Source organism: Manduca sexta, chromosome 16 (genome assembly GCF_014839805.1).
Source record: "Manduca sexta isolate Smith_Timp_Sample1 chromosome 16, JHU_Msex_v1.0, whole genome shotgun sequence".
NCBI classification, from domain to species: Eukaryota; Metazoa; Arthropoda; class Insecta; order Lepidoptera; family Sphingidae; genus Manduca; species Manduca sexta.
The window spans coordinates 13,175,517-13,199,145 of record NC_051130.1 but is presented as its reverse complement, the minus strand read 5'-3'; the positions used below and the strand labels follow the sequence as shown (position 1 = coordinate 13,199,145).

Sequence of the window (23,629 nt, the reverse complement as noted above, 5' to 3'; positions counted from 1 at the left end):
TTCTTTTATGCTAAATTCCAAATAATTGAACACGAAATGCAGTTTCTAACGCAGAGGTTGATTGTCAAAGTCAAGTTGACATTTACGCTTATAAAAATAACTAATAAAATTGCCAATAAAGTCAACTATGTACAACTCTTCTTACACGAGAAACATAACATGATTTCTGTATCATGTTCAAGTTAATAGCATTCATATTTTGTCTGTAACTGGTTTAGTAATTTTGCATGCTATATATCAATTATGTATAATGTTTTTTTGATTATTCCGTTGACATGTATTTTATTTAATCTTTGCTCATCAACGAATAGAAGAAACAACTATATTTTACATAATTTTATTTCTGTATGTTGGTAACATCAGTCATCAAAGCCATCAAAACGAACGGGCTCGCACGACTTGCGGCTGCTTGGTTCTCGCTCGTCTTGTATTATTTTCATAAATTGCGCTGGAGTGCTATTAGTTGTTATCAAATGACACGGTGTTGTGGTGTCGAGCAAGTGATTATTTAGTGTGTTAATTTATATAAAAAAATATCGCTCAATATGTCAGGGACTTTAATGGATCGTTTCTCCTTGCCGAATGTAAAAGTTTACACGGCGGGTAGTGTTGCTCTGCTTTCTGTTGCTCTTTATTATTCCCTTAATGCGACAAGTGATCCCAGTTGGAGGATGAACGCTACGATGATGCGGTATGAAGCGCTGGTCGCGGCCGGTAAGGACAGGAATGCTGTGCCCCCGATACCGAATCCAGAGGATTCCTACGGCCCTCGAAATTTCACCGAGCTGTTCATGGACGTGTGTACATTTATGGTACAGGAACCCCTCTGTCTTTGGGTAAGTTTATCCAACATTATACCAATACTAATCTCTTGCAATGCCGATTCTTTTTATTTTTTTGCTATATCCTTAAGATTTTAAAAAATATTTTATCAAAGTAATTTATATTTAATTTATTTATTTTTATACTATATTCATCAACATAAATGTTTACCTTCTGGGTATTTAAAAAGAAAAACATCTGTAACCAATTGAAAAAATGAAACATGAAAGGAATAGAACAATAATTATCATATATGTTTTCAAAGTTTAATACACACTACCAATAAAATTAGATAATTTACATAAGCTAGTTTTTAAAATAAGATGTAAACTTATAAAATAGTTAACATTTCATATGCCTCATTTGCATGAATTATAAGTTGTGCTACTGTGGGCAATAATTAGTTTTTGGATTTTATCACATTTATTTGTATTTTAATTTCCTTGAGGCTTTCTTTGCAGCCTACATGGTCATGCCTCAACATATGGGAGAAAATTAAAATGAACAAAAATATATATTATATGAAAACTAGTTTTGTTTCTATAATTAGGTAAAAATATAATAATTGTATAAGTTTACATCAAACAAAAAAATGTGTAATAGTTGTGCTTTAGCAATTATAAGCTCAAGGTTCCTCTGAAGAACATTCTAATAAATATGTTCATAGCATCAGTGAACACATTATTTACATATATTTGTGTGCTGTTTATGTATTTGATTATGTTATCTGGGTCAATGTAAGGATAAAACATTTGACTTTTTGTTAACCAATTTGTCATATAAGTGGAAAGTAAAGGAAAGTCATACTAGAAAGTATTTATAAAAATATTACCTTTGCCTTTAAAATTATTTTTTGTATAAATATTTTCCTGGGGTAAAAGTAGTCTATAGTACTTAGGAGTAATGTAGCATCCTATGAGTGAAAAAAAAAAACAAAATTGCTTTAATAGTTCCTGAGATTGGCATGGTCAAACAAATTCTTCTGCTTTATATATTAGTATAGATACTCAAATACTTAGTATGCATTGATAACAAATTTTGAGCATTTTTGGTTCATCATTAGACCCTGATTTCTATTATAATTTACTGACTGAACTGATAGCTTGTAATTATTTAAATAGAGTGCTATAAAATTACTGTTTTTGTAAGGATTAAAAAATGACCTCTGCAAAACTGTAGTATATTGTTTTTTTTCATTTTTAATGTTTAAGAGTTGTCCAGTGACGGTAATATTAGCATCAGGGACAACATAATAATGACATTCCTATTCACATAACATATTCTCCGTGCCTCATTCATACCCATAGGGGCTGGTGAATTCTGAACCTGTAATAAACAATTAGTTGTACGAATTGCAAACTGATTAGTGATCCTAAACTGGCCAATATAATACATGTTGGGTGTATGATTCATTAAAACTCTTAACTTAAAAGATGACCAAAACCCATGCTAAATCTTTTTTATTATTATACATTGGTATAAGTATTTTTCAGGCCCTCTGTCCACGTGAATACCGTTTACCGGCGCGTGTAAATATAACGTTTCCATGGCTACACTATTTGTTACCGAATCTATTAGCATAATTAACAATGAATGTGTTTGAGTGTTCAAGTCGCAGGTGTCGATGACACGCTTTACAATCATGAATAGAATGCTATACTAAATACACTCAAACAATATTTATTACCTGTCTGTCTACATAAAAGTCTGTATAGTGTGTAATTTTTTCAGTTACATACTAGCTTTTCTTCAGCAAACGGCCCAGTACAACAAAATATCTCTAAAACTACTTAATTAAATTGTATCGCATCGTAAACGGTGGTAAATTAATGTTTTTATAACTGATAATCATACTCGTGACCCTTTTTTCGTCAAAACCATTAAAACACTGCGCAGCGGTGAACATTCACTGGTGCAGATCGCACGGCGCACGTAGAGATCGATCTGAAGTGTAGGTACAACAAAAAAGATTATTATTATTACTATTATTATTAATTAATACCCATGTTCAAATAAAGATTAAAAAACTCAAATTCACGCGGATCTAAACTGTTGTAGATTTTCGATGAAATATCATCGTAGAATATGGAGCGGGATGTTTGTTTACGCTCTGCTGATGCGAACGAAGTATAGGGGTAAATGTATCTTAAAAGTATCAAATTGTAAAATGATCGAGAAAGAGCCACGAAAAGGTAACAGGATCGGCTTCGTCGATCTGTACGTACTGTGTACAGCGTATGTACAATCGGACAAGTTCGTGCTAGTACACTTCCAAACACATTTTGCTTGACCGGTCTAATGTCCCGAGATATTTAGACACGCCCCTGTCTCATATTTCACCAATTACGACAGTTTTGGAGATGTGCGAAAGGAACAGCAGATAACTGTTATTGTTTATTTTAGTTGTATTTTACTGATTGACGACGCGCACGCAACTATTGAGTACCATTTTGCTCACAATTATTTTTTCGTTTACGGACACCGATATCTTGCCACTACGTAGACTTATGTTCGTTTACTGAACTCTTGATTACTTAGTCGCCGACCTGTCCTGTGACTACTGCACCATGGATTATATATTCCGTGAATTAAATCTTACGGTAAGTAAATCAGTCATACTATACTCGATACATATTTTAATATTAATTTTAACTAGTGGACGTTAATATGCGTGGGAACAATTTCGTCACCGCAGAGAACTAATAATAAAAATTTTCCAGTTTTGAGAAAATCTTTTCTTGATCTCAGTTAAGAATTCAGACCTTTTGATATTGAAACAGCAGTAGCATTTAGCGTAACTTTTACCGTCGAGTTTTAATAGTAAACTCTAGTTTAATGTTGGGAAGATATTAAGACAAAGCCGGTAAGCCAGTAAGTCCAGTCAATAAGCTCAAAAGGTGTCAATTTATGTATTATAAAGATCCAAAACATATTAGTGATACTTAGTTCATTCGATTTGGATAACATGACGTCTAGAAAAATAATCTTTAGTGTTCATTAAGACTGAAAAATACAATTGTTATTAAGAGGATAAAGAGGTTCTTCGATAACTTAAAAAATATTATTTATTAAGAAATAAGGAGGAAATTTCTAATTTCCAAGTCACGACGCCCGAAATTCTATCTCCATCATTAATATTTTTATTGAATGCCAAAAATAAAGACGAGTTTAAATAATTTATGTATAGGCGGTAATTTGTTTTATTACAGTAATATTGAAAGGCCAACATTTTTATTGCTGCACATGTGCAGTTTAAAAAGTGTAAATATTTCACATAAAAAGGGTCTTTGTTAGAGCACGAAATTTTTTTATGTTTTTATTAACCCCGGTTCCACGTCGACGCCTTTATCGAAAAGCGGCGTCCATTGTTTATTGAATTTAGACGAGTTTAAAGATTTTAAGTAGTGGTATTATGATTTCTTACTAAAGTAATCCACTATGTCGGCGCGTGTGTAAGATCCGTTTATAGACGTTTAAGTTCTACCCAGAGGTTTCTGTTATTATTGTTTCTTTTACAACTACTTAATATGTAGAATTGCAATACGATTTAATGCAATTTGGGATTTTTAACTCAATAAAATATGCGCAATATGGAAAATAGAGCTGATTTTTTTTCCTTAATATGGATTATTTCGTACTTAACCCACGTATTTTGTGTTGGCCGCACTGGCGTTATGCTCCTATATAAATTTTATTGTTTGGCACTGTAGTCATTACGTAAAAATATTATTATAATAATAGATTTTAGTAATTAATATATAATTTAATTGTATTACAGAGAACCACTGTCTCTCGATGGATACACTAGGATGCGAATGAGAGCTCCATCGCTGACCGATCCAGTGCGCACCTTCTACTCAACCTGCCTGCTAAGCGTGTCAAACTTGTAATGAATACAAATAAATCATGTCACTGTAGTAACAAAAAATTGTGTTTTATTTACATGGACTTTCTACGAAATTTCATTTGTGTATCTCATTATTTTTTGCTATTGCAAATATATTATCTACTATATTCGATTTTAACTTTCCATAATATATAGCGTAGCGATGTGTGCGTGAGCCTCATGGACTGGTTCACAAAACGAGCCTATTGAAATAAATCATTAAATTTGAAAGATTCGATTGTGAGATTTTAAAAAAAATATTTAATCTAAATATTATACTTAAAATGAACTTCTTGCAAATATAAACGTTATTACATTTGGAAGGCATCCCAAAAAAGTTAAGTAATCAAAAATCTTGTTTAGTTATCTCTGAAAATAATTACTGCGAATAAAATTCTTATTTTTTAAAATTTTCCCTTTATATCCGCAAATGATAATAATAACACTTACTTATGTCAAAAAAAAAACAGGTAGTAGTTATATTTTTTGACGAATCGTGAAATTATTTGAATGAATTACTCAGCCATGACATTTCTTTCTTATTTTTCTTATAAATGAAGGGTCTAAAATTATTATTGTAATGACTCCAAGTTACTAAATTTTGGCGCATTATTATTCAATAAGTTTGAGGTTGGTTGGAATTAATTCGAAACAAATAACCAGCGCTCATACAAAAAGTGGACATGTCCTTTAAAAAGTAAATAAAATGTTCTAAAAAGCATAAAGAATTATGTGAATGATTGAACGAATTAAATAAACTGAACTGTTTAAGTAATTTTTACAATTCAAAATTCAATCATAATACGCAGCTGCGTATTATGATTGAATTTTGAATTGTAAAAAATTGAAGAAAATGATTTTTTTTATCGATTTAATAGCTATTAAATCGATAAAAAAAATCAATAACTGTAAATTGATTATAGACTTTGGATTTTAACTGAGCGAATACTAAATAATTGGCTAAAGAAAGTAACAAAAGTTTACAAACTGGACATGTGCAGCAATAAAATGTTAGCCAAATATAACTGTAATAAGAATTCAAATCAACGCCTACGCTTATAATCTTTAAATGCAATAGCATAACAATAGACTCAGTTTAACGATAAATGCGTCCACGTAAGACCGGTGTCAATACAAACATTCATAAAAAATTCGCTCTTTAACAAACCATTTTTATGTGAAATATTTATTCTTTTCAAACAAAATCTGCAGCAATAAAAATGTTGGCCTTTAAACATTACTCGAATAAAAGCAAATTACCGCCTACACATAAAATCTTTAAACTCGCCTCAAATTCAATAAATAATAATCGCTGCATACCGATAAATAGTCCAATTAACTACTTCAAAAAGGTGTTAACTAGTCCAAATTAGGACGAAAAAAAAGTTATTTCGTTATTAACTCAAAAACTATTCATATTTAAGATAAAAAAGATCATTAAGAGAAAATAAAAAAAAAACAATATCTCCAAGAAGCTAATAATTTTAGGTCAATTATTTTAACTTTAATGTTAATACATATTTGTAAATACAGAGATTGAAATAAAATATTATCGTCTAAGTTTTTGAGATTAAACAAATAACAATTCAAATAATGAAATCTATTAACTATGATTTATGATTATAATATGAATTATTGAACGAATTGAATAAACTGAACTGTTTAATTTTTACGATTCAAAATTCAATCATAATATGCAGCCATTAAATTTGTTTAATAAATTAATTATAGACTATGGGTTTAAAGAGACCGAAAACTAAAAAAAATGGCTTTAAAAACTAGCTATAATATTTACTTACAAAATATAGTTGTGACAAATATGACAGAAATTGGTTTAAAATTAATGTTTTTTGAATACAACATAAAGTTTGGTTTCTTAAAATATAAAACAAGGTAATCAGACACATAATATAATATAAAATAACTAACGTAATGTCGTTTCTCATTTATTAATAGATACTTACTGCCAAAAAATTCAACAACAAAAATACTGTAAATCGCGATTGTCTCCAAACTATAAAACTTTTGTTATTACGTTCTTTACGCCGACGATATGCATCTTACAAGTATAGGAATTATCGTCATAGCATAGACGTGCGCGCATCAATTTTAATTTCGTTTTCTATTATACACTCAACAGCGGTTCGGTAGTGTTACGTAACGTCATTGCAGGTAGCCAGCAGGCCTACGACTGATATCGATCTATGCATTCGATCCCAAACCCCGCCTCCCAAACGTAGTAAAATATTTTTGCTAAGTTATTTTGGCCCTTAAGGTGGTAGCTCAAGGTCCATTTTCATACATTTTGTTTCGGCTTTAATCTGGGTAACTAAACAAGTATTGGCAAGTAAAGAATTTAAATTCACGTCTAGTTAGTGATTAGTTCTCGCAGTTGAAAGAAAAACGTGAAAATAATTAATAATCATGGATATTTCGGCCTTTAAAATTTAATATGACGAAATTTTAAAGGCAGAAATATCCATGATTATTAATTATTTTTACATTTTTCTTTCAACTGCGAGAACTAATCACTAACTAGACGTGAATTTAAATTCTTTACTTGCCAATACTTGTTTAGTTACCCAGATTAAAGCCGAAACAAAATGTATGAAAATGGACCTTGAGCTACCACCTTAAGGTGGTCGAGCGTGAACTTTGCTGATTGTACATACATTGCGGCTTGCGAGAGCACCGCCGACCGGTTTTGTCCCTTATTCGGCGCCATACCACGTAATATAGTTTATATCTGTGTCACCGCGAATGCATGTTTACATTCGAGAAGCCTTCAGTTGTGAAAATAATGTTATGCAACTTATCAGCCGATACATTGACACAACACTGATTGATTCATATTTTTTTAATATTTGTTTATATTTATAGCGAAGTGGGCCACCTTGTCGGGCGATTGATAAAATGCCGGTATTTACAAAAACAAAATTATAGAATTTGGTCAAAAAGCTATGCTAATATAGAACAAATCACACTACTAGATAGCTAACAGATATTTAAAAAAAAGGCCTGATTCTTTTATTTTACTTTACATTGCATCCTCTAGCGGCGTATCATCATGAAGCTAGGAGACGAGATAAGCAAGTTGCAAATATTACACCACAGGGCCAAAACCATTGAATGACAAAATGTCCGGGACAGTGATGGTAAGGCGTTCTTCAAACCGCGGCACCTTATTGCCGGTAGACTGCGACTTGTCATAAAAGTAAACAATGTGTTAATACCTGCCCGGATGCCGCATACGAACAGCTGTACACAGGCCCGTCAATAGGTTTCTGATTTCTAGACTTTGTTATTTCTAGAGGCATTATCTACCGGGATTTCTCGAGATGTCGAGGAATTCGTATGTTACTGGTAAACAAGGTCCTAGACACCTTATTTTCCGGAAAAGCTCACATTGGCACATATTTAAGCTTTTCATGCGGGCGGTACCACGAGTAAAGCCTAGTAATACACTATTAAGAAATCGAATTTGAAAAATATTAAATAAACATAACTCCTTGAAGGTATTTCTTGTAATAAGATGAATTAAATAAAATAAAACTAAGTATTAGGTAACTAGTCACTATTATATAAACTGGACGGTATCCTCAAATAGCGCCTTCTGGGACATAATATGCGCGTTTCTGTAATTCTGGTGTCTCGACTTAGGCCGGGTATTTCGAAAATTCTCGAGCTGAAACCCTACCTATCATTTATGCGTATGATAAGTTTCGTCCGAACTACTTGTAAATTGTAATGATCTACTATAAATAAAACTGTTTATCTTCGAGGACATAACGTGGGATTCGTATTGTCTGCGTATATATTTCACAAGTGGGCGGAGTCTGCTGCGACAGCTAGTTTTATCTTAAAATAGAAGTAATAAACGATCAATACGCGCGTACAAGGTGACACCCGCTGAGATTGTGTTGTCTCGCTCTGAATATCACGACAGACAAATTTCTAGCAAACAGCCTACGAACACCGGACGAAACTGTACTGAAACGTGTGTGGCAGACCGGAGGCCTAGAGCCAGGGCTCGTGTCCAGTGTAGTTCCTTCCTCGTACGTAGTCAGGTGTCGTAGAAGGTTATATCTACAGCGGATTACCTTTTAACACCCATTGCCGTCAATTTCAAAGAAGGTAAATTCTGAAGTAAGTTTCTCCGGCTTTAGTACAGCGGAGCTAATCTCACAAGAGTAGATGCCGCGAGTCTTGGTCTTCTGCCCGTTAGGTTAATATATGTTAATTCTGATCATGCCCACCATCTTAGTCATGTCCTGAGTTTTAGAGCGTGTGTGGAAAGCTTAAATGAAGTTTTTTTGATGTTCTTATGAATGTCACACGGCCTGTGACCATGCGAGGAAGGAAAAGGTTGCTTTGGCAGGATAACACTTCTATTACCTTTAGAATTTTAATGAGCCGTACAATTTCATTCAAACTAAAGATTAAGCGGAGATGACCATAAAAAATAAGGTTATCAACACTCAGTTTTGTTGTTGAATACGTCGGCATTGAAATGTGACACATTCTTGGTCGATGAGAAGTTAATGGTTCGCCTCGAACTGTTTTTAAATAGTTTCACTTCAACGGAACATCCATCGTAACGTTAGCTCCTTCCATCTCTGAAATTGTCCGTTCGCTAAGTTTTGTTATCGCTCAGTAGCTATTCTTTTATTATTTTACAAACTGGTTCGTAAGTTACATGATGATGATGATATAATTTGACAACTTACTAAACCCGTTAAAATTTAAAATCAGTGAATCAATGCTTCATAGACATGTATTCAAATATTTAGAAACAAGTAGGTGGCCATAGATAGCAGTTTCTCCAGATTGAAATTGCATCGCGTCCTTGTGTAAGGTCTCGTGTCGGGCTGGTCGGTGCGGCGCGGCGCACCGCGGCGATCAGCGACGGCGCCGCTTGTAACGAGCTCTAGCTCTCACGATAATTGCATTACGACTTACAACTAAGATGACCATTTATAAATGAAATAAGTTTTGCTCGCGACTTCGCCCGCGTGATGGAATTTTCCGGGATAAAAGTCCCGCTAAAAAAAGTATCCGATTTAATTATATTTATGGCTCACTATTTTGGTCATAGGGGCTTCCACATAAATGGTAGATATATGCTGTCGCGGAGTTTTCCTACGGTACATCATATTCGTCTAATTCAAACAGTTTAGGCAGCGTACGTCAAGATAGTATTTTTTTCGACTTACTAGATATGTATCGATATATTATGACCAAATTACACAAAATAATTATAAATTGTTATATGTGTCTTCCTTAACCTTAATATGCCTGTCAAATGCGACAAACGCCTAACATATGGGTAACCATACTTACAAGTTACACCTATTCACCTGTAATTTAATTAAACAATTTGATCGTGCAGGTCTGAAGGCTGTTGCCGTTGTGAGGATATAACAGATGTAAGGTCAATATTGCCCAATCAAATGGAATTAATATTGATGTATGATGATGTCATATTAGTTATAGGCTTATGTTTTATAGGAAAGCTACTAGCTACTTAACTTTTCCACTAACTTTTCACCAGGTTGGCACGATGTGCCTTAATTGAATTAACCAATTATAATAATAAAAATCCTTATAGAAATTGGGTAATTCACAATATAAATGTTTGTTGAAAGTCCGATTTACTTGCCTCACCCTGAAGGTGGATCGGTCAGAGGTTCTCTATATTGAGAATCCATCTTATTCTTACTGTTGCTTACGTTATTAATTTATAATACATATTATTATTACCATATGAATGTTCTGAATGCTCGCATTGACCTTAAAAACTGAAGTTTCCGTAATATAAATGAGAAAAACTGCTATCTTGATTATGTGGTTTTGTTTGTATTTTAATGCCTGTCGCTATAAGGAAGAGTCCTGTAACTGCGCTCATTATTAAAATGCAGTTATTCCTTTAACAAAATATTGTGTTCCCATACATTATTAATTTTTTATTTATCACGTTTCGTGCTTTTGTTCGTGACACTGCGGCCATGGTCCCCCGTTTTAAATAAAAGTCTCACTTTATAACTTGGAAGGGTGCTAATAAGATGGTTATTTACACAAGGAGTGGGCAACTAATTTGGGTTTTGTTTTATTTGTTGTATTCACAGTAGTGATAGTAAATGTAAACTATGATAAAATCCTCTAGACCAATGATACCCAAAGTGTATTTTTCACGATTTTTTTCTGGTTTCGATAGTAAATAATTAGATTGGTGGCTTGACTTCAACTATCAATGAAGGCAGATAATATTTCAAGAAGCGACTGTTACGAGTAAAAACTTGCATATTCTAGGGAATATGGTAGAAATTTAACTGCAGAGGGTCCACTGGAACAAACACAATTTTGAAAGTGGTCTATGATAAAAAGAGTTTGGGAACGTCTGCTCTAGACTCTTGAGAACAATCATTATCAAGTCATAAATAACTCCTATAACATTATGTACCTACATAATTCTATATGGACATAATTTTATATGAGTTTTTCTTATATTCACCATCGCCTCATAGTCCATAGATCTAAAACTCAAATCCCTAACGGCAGCGCCGAACTTAATCTGCAATGCGATAGGTTTATATTTATTCATCTATTATTAAGGACAAACAATAGTAATTACCAATTACATTAGATTAACAAGATTTTACTATGATTCTGACAACGAAAAAACAAGATTGTATAATATTTACATACCAAAGTAATATTTGCGTGTGATCAGTATAAATTTGTTACAATTACTTACAATTTGTACGTCATTGTGCTAACTGCAAGGATACTGTTAGTGTTACAAGTTCAATGAAGTTGTTCATCGTATTTATTTTCACACTAGTCTGCAGTATGCTTGATTATAGTGCCATTCAACAATTATTCGTTCAAAACGGAAGGTTTTTAAGGAATCATTGTAAACCAAACTGTGTCTAAACAAGTAACAAAATTTGTCTCTCTGTTGGAAAATTGTATCATTCAGTGGAATATGCTTCTCTATAATGTGAACGAAAACTATGACTGTTTCCGATTTTGCTTATGGAAAGAAATAATTATACACGTTACAACTGTTATAATAGATATGAATAATATTTCCAGCATATATATTTACAAGCCGCGAGTCGCATAGTACATAAAATCTAATGTAAATAATAGTGAATCGGCGGCTTCAATGACCGCTCTGGGACCTTTCGCAGATCTAAAATCGTGAGGAAACCTACATACTTGAGAAATTCTTTAAGAATTTTGAGGGTGTGTGAAATCTATCACATTTTACTTGCCCTATATGTTTTGTTTCGTAAACAAATAAGATATTATAAAAATAGTTTTTTATAATCATCATCAAAATAGGTACTCGTTAATATTTCATTTCATCATTTGACATTTCCAAGCAGAATATAATTTTAGAACAGTCTTATAAAGCAACGCATAATCACAAATTATATACAAATTTAGACTAATAAATTATAGCAAATTATTTTAAAAAGAACTGGAATATATATAAATAACCAGGTCTAGACATTAAAAAAGAAACTGTACAAAACATTTTGCGACGTTAAATGAAGCAGTTTTGAATACAAACGCTATCTTGGAGATCATGAGCTATTTTGGGGATATTTACGAGCGGAATCAGAATAATATTTATAATTTAAATATAATATTACAATCAAAGGAAGTACAATTCTAATGTATATTTTGTGCATTGGATTAAATCGATGACATCTCATAATCTATATTTCTATACTAGAAAACTCTTTTATGTGAGCAAAGCTGCGAGCAAAAGCTAGTAATATATAAAGCTCAACGTTCGTTTGTTTAAACGCACTAGTCTAAGGAGCTTTTAAACAAGTTTTGATTTTGTTTCACTTATAGGAGTTACATTTCTTCCAAGTGCTATAGGGTGTCTAAAGCCAGATAGAATACCTATATTTATCCCAAAAAAACTTGTTTACGCGTGCGGAGCCCCGAGAAAATACAAAAATATGAATGACAAAACACATGTATATTGTATATGAGGATGGAGTCTCCAACTAACAAGCATCTTGCCACTTTATAAAATAATGTGTAATTATAATTATTACGTTTAAATTATTTCCTATTATTATTTCCTGCAGGTTATAAGTTCCGATGGGATTGTCCTTATGAATAAAACCCCACAATACATATAGAAAAAAAATGGTATTATAAACGCGTTTAATATTATTGTTAACTTGTGAAGCTGACCCTGCGCCAAGCGTTTTAGTAAATATTTACCGAGCATATCAATATCAAATCCATAATAAAACCTTCGGTATTTATGATTAATTTCCGACAGCGTAATTCGTACGCTTATCAACCGATCTTATTGGTGAACAGTTATAATTATAAATCTTGAACACATAATAAAGTTCAATAGTTGTTGACAGTGTAATAAGTCATATTTTCGTAGATGGTCGGTCTCTACAATTGCTCGTACTTACAAAACTGTCGGTAGATGCTATCGCTTTATTTTCGCAAGCACCAGTGAGCAGATACCGCTGTGTTCCTGTTTAAAGAAAATTCTACTTAGTGCGAAGTTATATAAGGTTGATTTAATATTATAATATTTAATTTCCTGCTATGATCAGAATTGAATGTCTTTTACTAGGTATAGAATGAGATATTATCTTCAATCCAGTTCTATAATGTGGATTATCGTGAACAGAGTTTATTCCTTATAAAACAATATTAGATAAACTATAATAAATTTCACCTCAATTTGCATTATTTTGATATTACACATCATAAGGAGTTTTGTCTATTCACGTTTGTGATAAAGCTCAAAAAGCTAAATTGTAGAATTATCGTGTTGTTGGAAAATACTACTGTATTCACTAGTGTTTTATGTTATTTACGTTTCATACATGATGCCATAGCTATACGCCAACTTACGAGGAGATGTAGAGAAAAATCAATAATGTGAAAATTGAAGAAAATTTACTTTCTAATGTATATAATAATTAGTATTGTTAGTGTACAATAGTGTTATAGACGTAGCGGTTTTTCCATGGCTCGAAGTAATGTGATGTTTATTTTTTCGTATGAGCGTCGACCCGGATGAAAAATGTTTTTTAAAGAAATGGGATCTTTGTTTGTTTTGTAAATAAGTACTATGTGTGCGGTTAGTTCATTGGTTCGGTAACCTCCGTACCGTAAAATAGTGTTTATGGTTGTCAAGTCTAAAAACAAAATACGTGATACATATTTGGATGGCCGGCACGGATGTATATCATATGGGGATTTGACAGTGGTGAAATTGGCGAGCTGTGGATGTTAAACCAGTTCGATTGACCGAAAGAAGTATATTACCGCAATTGGCAACCCTAATTATATTTATTATGATATGATTAATTCTGAATCATTCATGCGAAGCGAGATAATTATTGAGTAACATTAAAGTATTGCGCACTAAATATTTATATTTTAAAATAGTTTGGGATGTGTTGTAGCGTGTTGTTTACAGAGTTGGCCTGTTGCGGTTTAGATCAATATTTTTGTTAGAACACTAATGAGATCATAAGTGTTATAGAAGATTGTTTGTAGTTACATTGAGAGTGGGAAGGATTCAGTGAGGCTGATTGTAATTGACCGAAGTGAATTAAGGCACATACTTGCTTATACCGTTAACGTAATTTCTAAGACATAAGAAACAACTAATTGTGTCCTTATTATTATAAACTAGCGACCCGCCCCGGCTTCGCACGGGTGCAATATTTCTCCACTATTTAATGGATGTCATTATACATATAAACCTTCCTCTTGAATCACTCTATCTATAAAAAAAAAACCGCATCAAAATCCGTTGCGTAGTTTTAAAGATTTAAGCATACAAAGGTAGGGACAGAGAAAGCCACTTTGTTTTATACTATGTAGTGATGTGTGCAAGTAAATAAATGTTGGCGTATTAACATATGTTGGAGTCATTTGTATCGACAGTCCCGTCGTCGTCAACAACCCACGATGTTAGTGATGAAAATAAACGAGAGCCAATGTTTTGGTGGACGTGTGTAAACAATGTTTTTATAGTGTAAGAATGTGCGATATATTTATACTGAGCTGAACAAACACTGGGCGAAGCGTGTTGCCAACACTCTCATGCAATGACCATTCATGTGTCAAGCAACGCTTTACACTACCGTTTTAACACCAATCCTATTTATTGTTACAAATACATAGCGAACAATGTAACGTGTACAAATTTACTAATCTAAAAACAAATCATTCAAATAGGGTTTAAGGAAAATAGCTTTTCCGTGATAGTCGACTACTTGGCTGTGTTCATAACATATTCCAGGTTCATGGCTGTTGGCGACCTCTGACCATTAGAGAGTGTTGTCAATTAAAATAGATACGAAAATTATACGCAGATAATTTCAATATTTTCAATTCCTTCATTTTTTTTCTATACAATTGAATGCCGTAAACGTTGTAATGTTCTGTAGACTGCAGAAGAATAAGAACGAGTAGATTGCAACGCGCAAGGCTGTGAGCGTCACATCTGTCCATAAAATAGTACCAGTGGGATTCACAAATTGGTTTAAAACAAAAAACGCCTCTGAAAAATGGCGGGAAAACAAAATTCGCAATACCGTTCACTTGGACCACATATTCAACGGAGTTAATACGGTTTAAAAAGTAAGCTACTGAACTGATTTTAATATGTACTCGTATACTTGAAAAAAATAAAGAATTTTCCACGACGATTAATCCATGAGTTCTAAGGCAACAAACATTAAAAAAAACACGTAAAAATTGAGAAACTCCTTCATTTTTAAGTCGGTTAAAACATTATGGGTTTACTACGTTCGTCACCCTGACACATGTATTCACATAAATGTATTCCGTTATTTATATATTGTACATTGTTGCAATGTTTTATGACATTACAATAATTGATTTTATTGTTGGCTATAAATCAAGCCGTATGACTAAAGATTGTTTATCATGTTGACCAACAAGTCGCCATCTATCATCATTTGAGCCCATCCAAGTTGTAACGGGAAGTGTAATACTTGATTAATGCACATACATAGTATATGTACATATGTATACAGAAATTTATGAATTTAACCCTGAAAGGATAGACAATGGCGCAGCTAATTTACCCACGGTCTGCTCGATATATTTCTGTCCTATGGTGTGATAGGCGGCATTTCTATTGTATATCGAACACATATTTCAATTTTAATATAAAAACATGACATCCGCACTTATTAGCCTGGCCTGATATATTAACGTTTAACCCACAGCTTCACAGGCTAAATATGCCGTCACTTCACCAGGTATTCAGGAACTCGACTATCTCCCACAACACTTTATTATGATTCATAATGCAACTTTCTTTTTTGAATCGTGTTGTTCCGGTGAGCGTAAAACTCCTTTCTTTCGCTTCGAATTTACAAATTGCTCCCATTTTCGGTCATTATTCTGAGAGTGGTCATCAAGGCGAGTATGAACGTCCGTTATAATCTGTTGCAGTATCATGAGAATGTTTATCTTGTGTATTGTCTATTTTTTAAGTAAATAGCAAAAAATCCTGATTGCTTAACAATAAGCTGGTATTACGCACTACGCCTGCATCAGAATTTTGAATTAGTTGTAGAACATGTTTCCATGATGTCACATATCACTCGCTTTAATATTTATCGATCAATTTGGAATAGCGATTTTTTTTTTCTAATAAGTTGTTTATTTTATGGTAAATAATCACCGCCACGGAATAACATTCATATTATTAAATGAGTTATATGCTTCGGCGGTCTTTATAGTAGACGCTGCTAGAAATACTAATCCAAAAGTTTTGTAGTCTTGTTCTGGTGACCTCGACTCCTAGTTTGGTTATTTGGAACTGCTTTTTTATTACCTAAACATGAACACTGAAATGATAACGAAGAAGAATTTAATGTCATGCTCTACTTTTATTACCCAAAAACATTTAATATTTAATCTAGTCGGATCAAGATACGGGAAATTGTATGTTCTCAAACATTAATACCATCATGTATTTGCGTGATAAAAGTAGGACCAAGTAATAGCAAATGATTCCATTCTATAAAGAAATAGTTATGAATTAAGTGTTTAACGGACTTAGATTAGTTAAATACATGGTCTCGAAACTGACACATATGGCATGACATGCACTCACCTTGTTTGTACAATGCACGGCACTGTCTAACGGAAACAAACATCTTGGCTATTACGATGTCATATGTTTTGCATTTTATATCCATTATAATTTTTTATACAGGAAGTAATTTGTTATATTGACTGCAAAAGTTCTCATACGCGTAGACGGAAACTGCGACATTACCACGTTTGCTATCGGCCGCGGCGCGGCGTGGCGGCCAGCTACCACGAGTCTATACTTCGCTTTGTCGCACCTCGTGATGTTTGTTTAATAAAACCTATAATCAATAACATGAACAACTTGATAGATTACGATTACCCCGTTTATGAACATTCAATACTAGAGGAATTTATCGCTTCGACGATCTTTATGGCAGGGCATTGAGATGTTGATAAACCGTTATACTTTAAACACGAGGTCATTTAGTCCTTATTGCTACAGAGTTGTGGAGAGAGGAGTGCGCAAGCTTTTCGCTTTCCCTCTCACTCGGCAGCTTTCTAATCCGTTCGTACTACGTTAAGTAATAATTAACAGACTGCCTAGTTCGTCGCAGATTTCTCTAATAAAATGTGAATGCGAATAACATTTTATCCTTTTGGTTGTATCTTAATTTGTGAAATATAGTCGTTGGAATAATGAAATATAGAATAAGCAAGGACTTTCGCTCGGTAAGTACTAGAACTATCACGGTTTAATGAAATAACGATGCTAGTTGAGAGGATTATGGGCTGCGAGAATTGGAACTGAAATCCATTGTTACCTGCATAATTAAGACATAATAATGATCAATGGCGGGCTGTTTTTCTCCGAAGTGTGCATCAACGGTTCACCTAGTGGTGTTTCGTTGTGAGTGACTCCCAATAAATAACATCAAAACATTTGCGTCATCGTGCTCGTGTATAAGAATCGTGTATAAGTTCAGTATTTTATTTTGTAAATCAATGACGTCAGTATTAAGTTATCAACATTGGCGAACATCGTCCCGTTTATTATAATAATATATGCACATTTTAAGTTCTTCGCTAATTTAATATTTTATTGCGAATAATTATAACGTACCCGGAATAGTATTTTTTTAACAATCGAATGAGTTATTCAGTGCGAATGATATTTGCGATAGCCTCGCTTGCCACGCCTACACTCCACGCAAAAACTGTTAGATGCTAGGCGTTGGAGTGTGTGTACGAAGCATTAATTCACGAACTCTACATTATTCAAACAATTATCGTACTTTATTTTTACGTGTGTATGTAAAGTCGGCCACAGAAGTAACAAATTCAAAACGTCAAATCGCCTTCATGTCGGCATTGAGCTGTATAAAATTGTTCAAATGAACTCTATATTTGAACACGTGCATTTAAATTAGCCTTGTACATGAAAAATACACAGACGTGATACCAGAATATTTTTCACCACACAGTGTACTATTTTAATAATATTACATTCACATGTATTTAAATGCGTAGAAAAAACGAAACGCTCTGAATGCGTCGACAATAACTCTATTTAATTTCCATACGGTGTAAATTTAGAAGGGACATTAGTTATTGTTCCTTTTGTACGCCATAATGGTCTATTTGAATAATTAATCATTCAGGATTCTACATACTCGCATACAAGACACGTAACAATTAATGATTTTGGAGATACAGTGGTACGCCAAGTGACAAATTAAGCTTGATACATACATGAACAAATGTAAGATAGCTAGCAATTTTATTTAGCCACCGACTCCAAAATTGGTAATCAGCATATATAGATAATGTTAAATTATTTTTTTGGTTTTTAGTGGTTTTTGAAGGCGGTTTTATAGTTTGTTAAAAAGTTCTTATTTTGAGGTCAGTTATAAAAGTTTAACAGACATCCTTTTATAGTCTCATGAACATCGACTAAGGATACTGTCCATGTAGAGCATCACTGCATTGACGCACCTACGCGTGCTTGCAGATTGCATATCGACAAGCTGCTACCTGAGCTTCGTCCATGGAACGGCAACATCTCATTTTCCTAGCTGCATGCTCGTTGCAAGCATTCGGCAGACTGCAGCTTGACTGGTTTCACGGCATTGCTCAAGCATATTGCACGCTGCATAGACGTAATTTACTTATTAAAATGGCAGCCTCGTCCTATTTCGTTCATATTATCGAACAATATCCTTGTTTATACGATAACAAATTAGAAGAATATTTAAAAAAGACACCACGTATATGGCTTGTTGTGAGGTGGCACAGAAAACAAACACATCCGGTAAGTAATAATAGATATCCTTCATTTATTAAGGGCTTGTATGTTTTATTAATCATGAGGTAAAATTTATTTATGGTCTAACGTACAACATAAAGTAATTAAATATGATACTTAAATAATAATTGTAAAATAGTTGTTAATGTCTCACTTTTATATTCAGTCAAGTTAAGTATTTTATGGATACATTTTTTCTGACAATGTTCCCCAAATTAACTGTAATTCCATTGCCTTTTAAGTCCACAATCTGATAGTTCAAAAAACATGTAGGTAATATATTACTTGTGTGTTTACAAAAGTTATAATTATTTTCTATGAAATTCAGTTTCTGTCCCAGTTATTTGCGACATGTAATACGATTCCGAACAGCGACAAAGAACTTGACATTTTTGTGTGATTATGCCGAATATGTGTAGAGAATTGATTTCACCGCGGACTCAATCTATTTATAAGTCATTCAAAATATATAATATAATATTTACATATTGACATTAAACACTATGACGTTATTATCGACGTTTTTTAAAGTAAACTCGTTGTTCCAATAAAGTAATGCGGAATTAACTATAATAAAATTTCCAATATTATCGTCATTTGGTAAAGGTCAAACTGAAGTAGCTATATGCAACTTATTGTCTACCACCTGCCGTCTATCCACAATTCCACATTCTATGGCCACATTATAATCGTCTGCATCACATCATCCTTATAAAATAACGGAATAGTAATCTTCATAGAGCATATTACATACTCCAAATTTGCACATCCTTCATTAATAGTTTTAAATATTTATGAGTTCAATCATTTTTGTTTCTTTGCAGTGAGTGATTGTCAAATGAAGCGGAAGAACATATGGAATAGATTTGCTCGGAGCCTAAAACCAACGCCAAGTGGTTCATACACAAAACAAAAGCAATTATACTTTTTGCATGATGAGTTACAATTTATTGTAGGTTATATTGAAGCTTTTATATATAATAGTGAACCGGATAATGTAGTAACTGATTCGTCCCTGGGCACTGAAGGAATCAAAACATTCTTTAATTGACGAAATACAAGCTCATTCATCAGAAATGCTATGTTCTAAACCAGTCTCAAACAATTATAAAAAAACTGAAATTATAAAATTAGTAGAGGAGCGGGTCGAGCATTAATTGTCGAAAGGATAAATAAGAAAAAACCTAAAAATGAGAGCCCAAGAAAAATGTTTTATTAAGTTTATTGCCTTGTCAGAGGAACGAATGCGCAAATTTATGTTGACGATGTTATTATTACTTGAAGAATTTCTATAATACATATTCCTAGTATTAAAGTTTTTATAAAACTGTTAAACTTGGAATATTTGTTATCTTTATATTGTAAATATGTGTGTCCATGTTAAGGTGTTTTATTAATAAATAATACATTTTCTTCATTTATATTCTATTTTTAATGGACTGACCTCAAAATCACAAGTTCAAAATTTTCTATTTTGGTTCATAAATATTGAACCTTCCATTGATGCCGCTCTTGCAGCAACAAACAATTATCATTGAACGTTCTATTTATGAATGAAGCTAAAATATTTCGTAGTTTACTAATATAACCGTATGTTATAATTTATTTTAATTTTTAGAATAACATTTTCCCAAAAAAATCTATTGCGTAATGCTCGACTTTTAGAATTTATCTATATTTGTAGCTTGAAAGAAAATTATATGAGGATAAAAGTATAGAGTTGCGATTCAAAATATATCTGGTTTACTTAGCATGCAACCTACAAATTAAGCTGACGTTGTCAGAAGCTTTGATAACTGTAAAATGCCATTTTACTTTGAAGCAAAATGGCAAACTACTTTTACGCGTATTTGCATAACTTGAAAAGTGCCTGAGAAACCCATTTGTGACAGTTATTCGCCCTCTATTCACGTAGAAATATGAATGGAAGCTATGATTTATATTGCGTTTACTGTGAATTTAAAATCGGCAGGGTTGTAGTTTTTATGAATCGTTGTGGAAACTAAACGAATGATTTGATTGATGAAACTATATGAAACTGAAGTCTCAAGATCATGCCACAAGTAAATCTGTGTATACCAGCCATTCTCAATCCTTTGTTAAAAGGGCCACAAAAAAGTGTTAGGGATTCCTTGGACCACAACGTATATTCATGGACCTGGGGCCTAAAGTGAGCTGGTTCGTTATTTCACAAGAAATAACGAACCAGAAGGACAACCTTAAACACGACCAATATGTCACCACCAAATAAGTTCATTATTAAATTTCAATATAATATTTTATCAGTCTTTATCGTGCCATTACCGTTGCAATTGGTCTTAAACTGAGTCTGCTGTCTGACAGAATAAGCAATTAAAAACAAGTTAGTATTTTTGTGACTGATTTGATCGTAAGTTTTATGTTTTTAATAAAGGAATATTGTTGAACCATACGCTATGCTTTTAGAAAGTATAAATGGCCAATTATGACTTACAATCGAGCAAAAACACTCGTCAATATGACCGTGACAAAAATACAAAAAAAGTTGAGCATACGTATTGAAGTTATGACAATGCAGAAATGTTTAACAACAATTTCTATTACTGCACCAATTTATTAAAAGTCGATGATTAAAAGTATTTGCTCGACGCGACAGTGCGCTATAAAACGTGGGGCACGTGAAAGGTTTAATTTCATAAGATAATGTAATTTTAGATAATATTTTTTCCATTGTTCATAACTAGTTTAAGACGCATACGAACTAGTAAAATATTATACTTACGTCATTACTTATCATACATTACATATTTACTTATTTATAGGATAATTATTGACGAAATCTAAAACATTATGACACTCTTTATATAAGCGGATGATTGTCATAACATATTATAATAGATGATAAGAACATGCAAATTTATGAAAAAATCAATGAATAACTACTAATATTTTAAATGAATGAAATATTAAAAGAGAAAAGGTCTAGAACTACAACAAATTTAGGTAAAAAATTTAAAATTGAAACCTATAATGCAAATTATTATAAAAGTCTTAATCAAAACACAATTAAGCACTCCAAGAATTTAAAACATAAACAACAACCGCGCTACCCGACTACTTTGTCGAAAGCGAGACATGTGTTTTTAAACTTAAATTACAATTTCGTTTTATAGTAATACAAATGATAACATATTTGTACCTAAATTAAGCTTTTATAAGTTTATAGCGAATTACATAATACCACTCTGCCAATAAAAGTAGTAATAACGTGAACATGCTTATGGTATATTTCATTAATTGGTTTCAACAAATACAAACCGCGACTTATCGCAGTATTACTAAGAAAAGTCTTATATTACAGTCTAAATTCCCAGTAATCTGTTACTATAAAATGTACAATAATCATATTATTATATCGCGGGTGCGCGGTGGCAGCTGCTGTTTTTATATCTGTGTCCAAGCTGATTAAGCACATCGTGTTACTAACACATCGTATGGATATCGAATTGTATTTCTGTTGTATATCAATTATGCAATAACAGTGACTTGAATGACTATGTTCAAAACTTACGAGCCGAGTTCAAATTAACATCCAGTATGGATATTAAAAATATACCCTTTACAATAACAATATTTGTAGTGTAAATATAACTCGATTACCTTCAATGAAGTTTCCTGCGTACCAATGGAGAATCTGTCAAAATCGGTTCAACTGTGTCGGATATTAGACCAGACAGACGGAAAATTTTTAGTTTGAATTCACAGAAAAACGTTTGAAATTGATATGTACTTTTGTATTTTGTAGTCAATAAATAAATATTATTTGCTCATTATCAGATATATACTAAATGTTGTCATTAGTAGTCTGTAGAGTTAACGGTTATATTTTAGGAATTGGACTTAATAAACACACTATACCAACAATTATGTGTAACTTTCGCGAACATTTTGAATAAACAAAAAACATGTTATTTCAATAAAAATGTTCGCTGACCTCAACGGATTTCTGAATCATTTGTCACACATGTAGTAGTTATATTTAAGATATCAGGTACCAGAGGTCTATTTTTGTCACACAACAAAAGCGTGCAATCACCTTTGTGTTACTGTTTAAAAGGCATCGTAGACATTGTAAAAACAAATCATTAATGTTTTTTTATTCTAAGTTTTAAGTGATGTAGTTGTGTTGTGTATTTCCATTAATCTAGACAACCTGAGCAACTTAATATTCGACAACATTTTCACCCCATTAAACGCGTATGAAACGTTATCTTAGTAGAATTACGTTAAATGTGACAAAAAAAATGAAAGGCTATCAAATCAAAACATATTATTTGAATAAAAAATATTAATAATTTGATAATAGTGTTAATCTAAATAACGAAAAACCTCAAACCGGAAAACAGATTAATGCAATCTTTATACGACCTCTAAAAGAAAAAAGTAATAAGGAGACTCATGCGTAAAAAACAATTTGAGTTGTTTGGCAAAAACAAGTCATGAAGCAAAACCAGATCGGAAAATTAGGTATAATTGAAATATTTGTGCTTAAAAGTATT

The 23,629-nt window shown here is 32.7% G+C and overlaps 1 protein-coding gene and 1 long non-coding RNA gene across 2 annotated transcripts in view; both read left to right on the top strand.

Moving 5' to 3' along the window:
* Nucleotides 1–124: 124 nt before the first annotated feature.
* LOC115454988 (E3 ubiquitin-protein ligase AMFR) overlaps nt 125–23,629 on the top strand; it is a 60,809-nt gene continuing 37,304 nt past the window's right edge. Inside the window, 1 exon segment of the mRNA XM_037439430.1 lies at nt 125–836. Coding sequence (XP_037295327.1) covers nt 546–836 — 291 coding nt within the window. The 5' untranslated portion in view covers nt 125–545.
* On the top strand, nt 17,353–21,522 carry LOC119189468. Its single transcript, XR_005112425.1, has 2 exons — nt 17,353–19,097; nt 19,916–21,522. It is a non-coding gene; the product is annotated as an uncharacterized LOC119189468 (long non-coding RNA).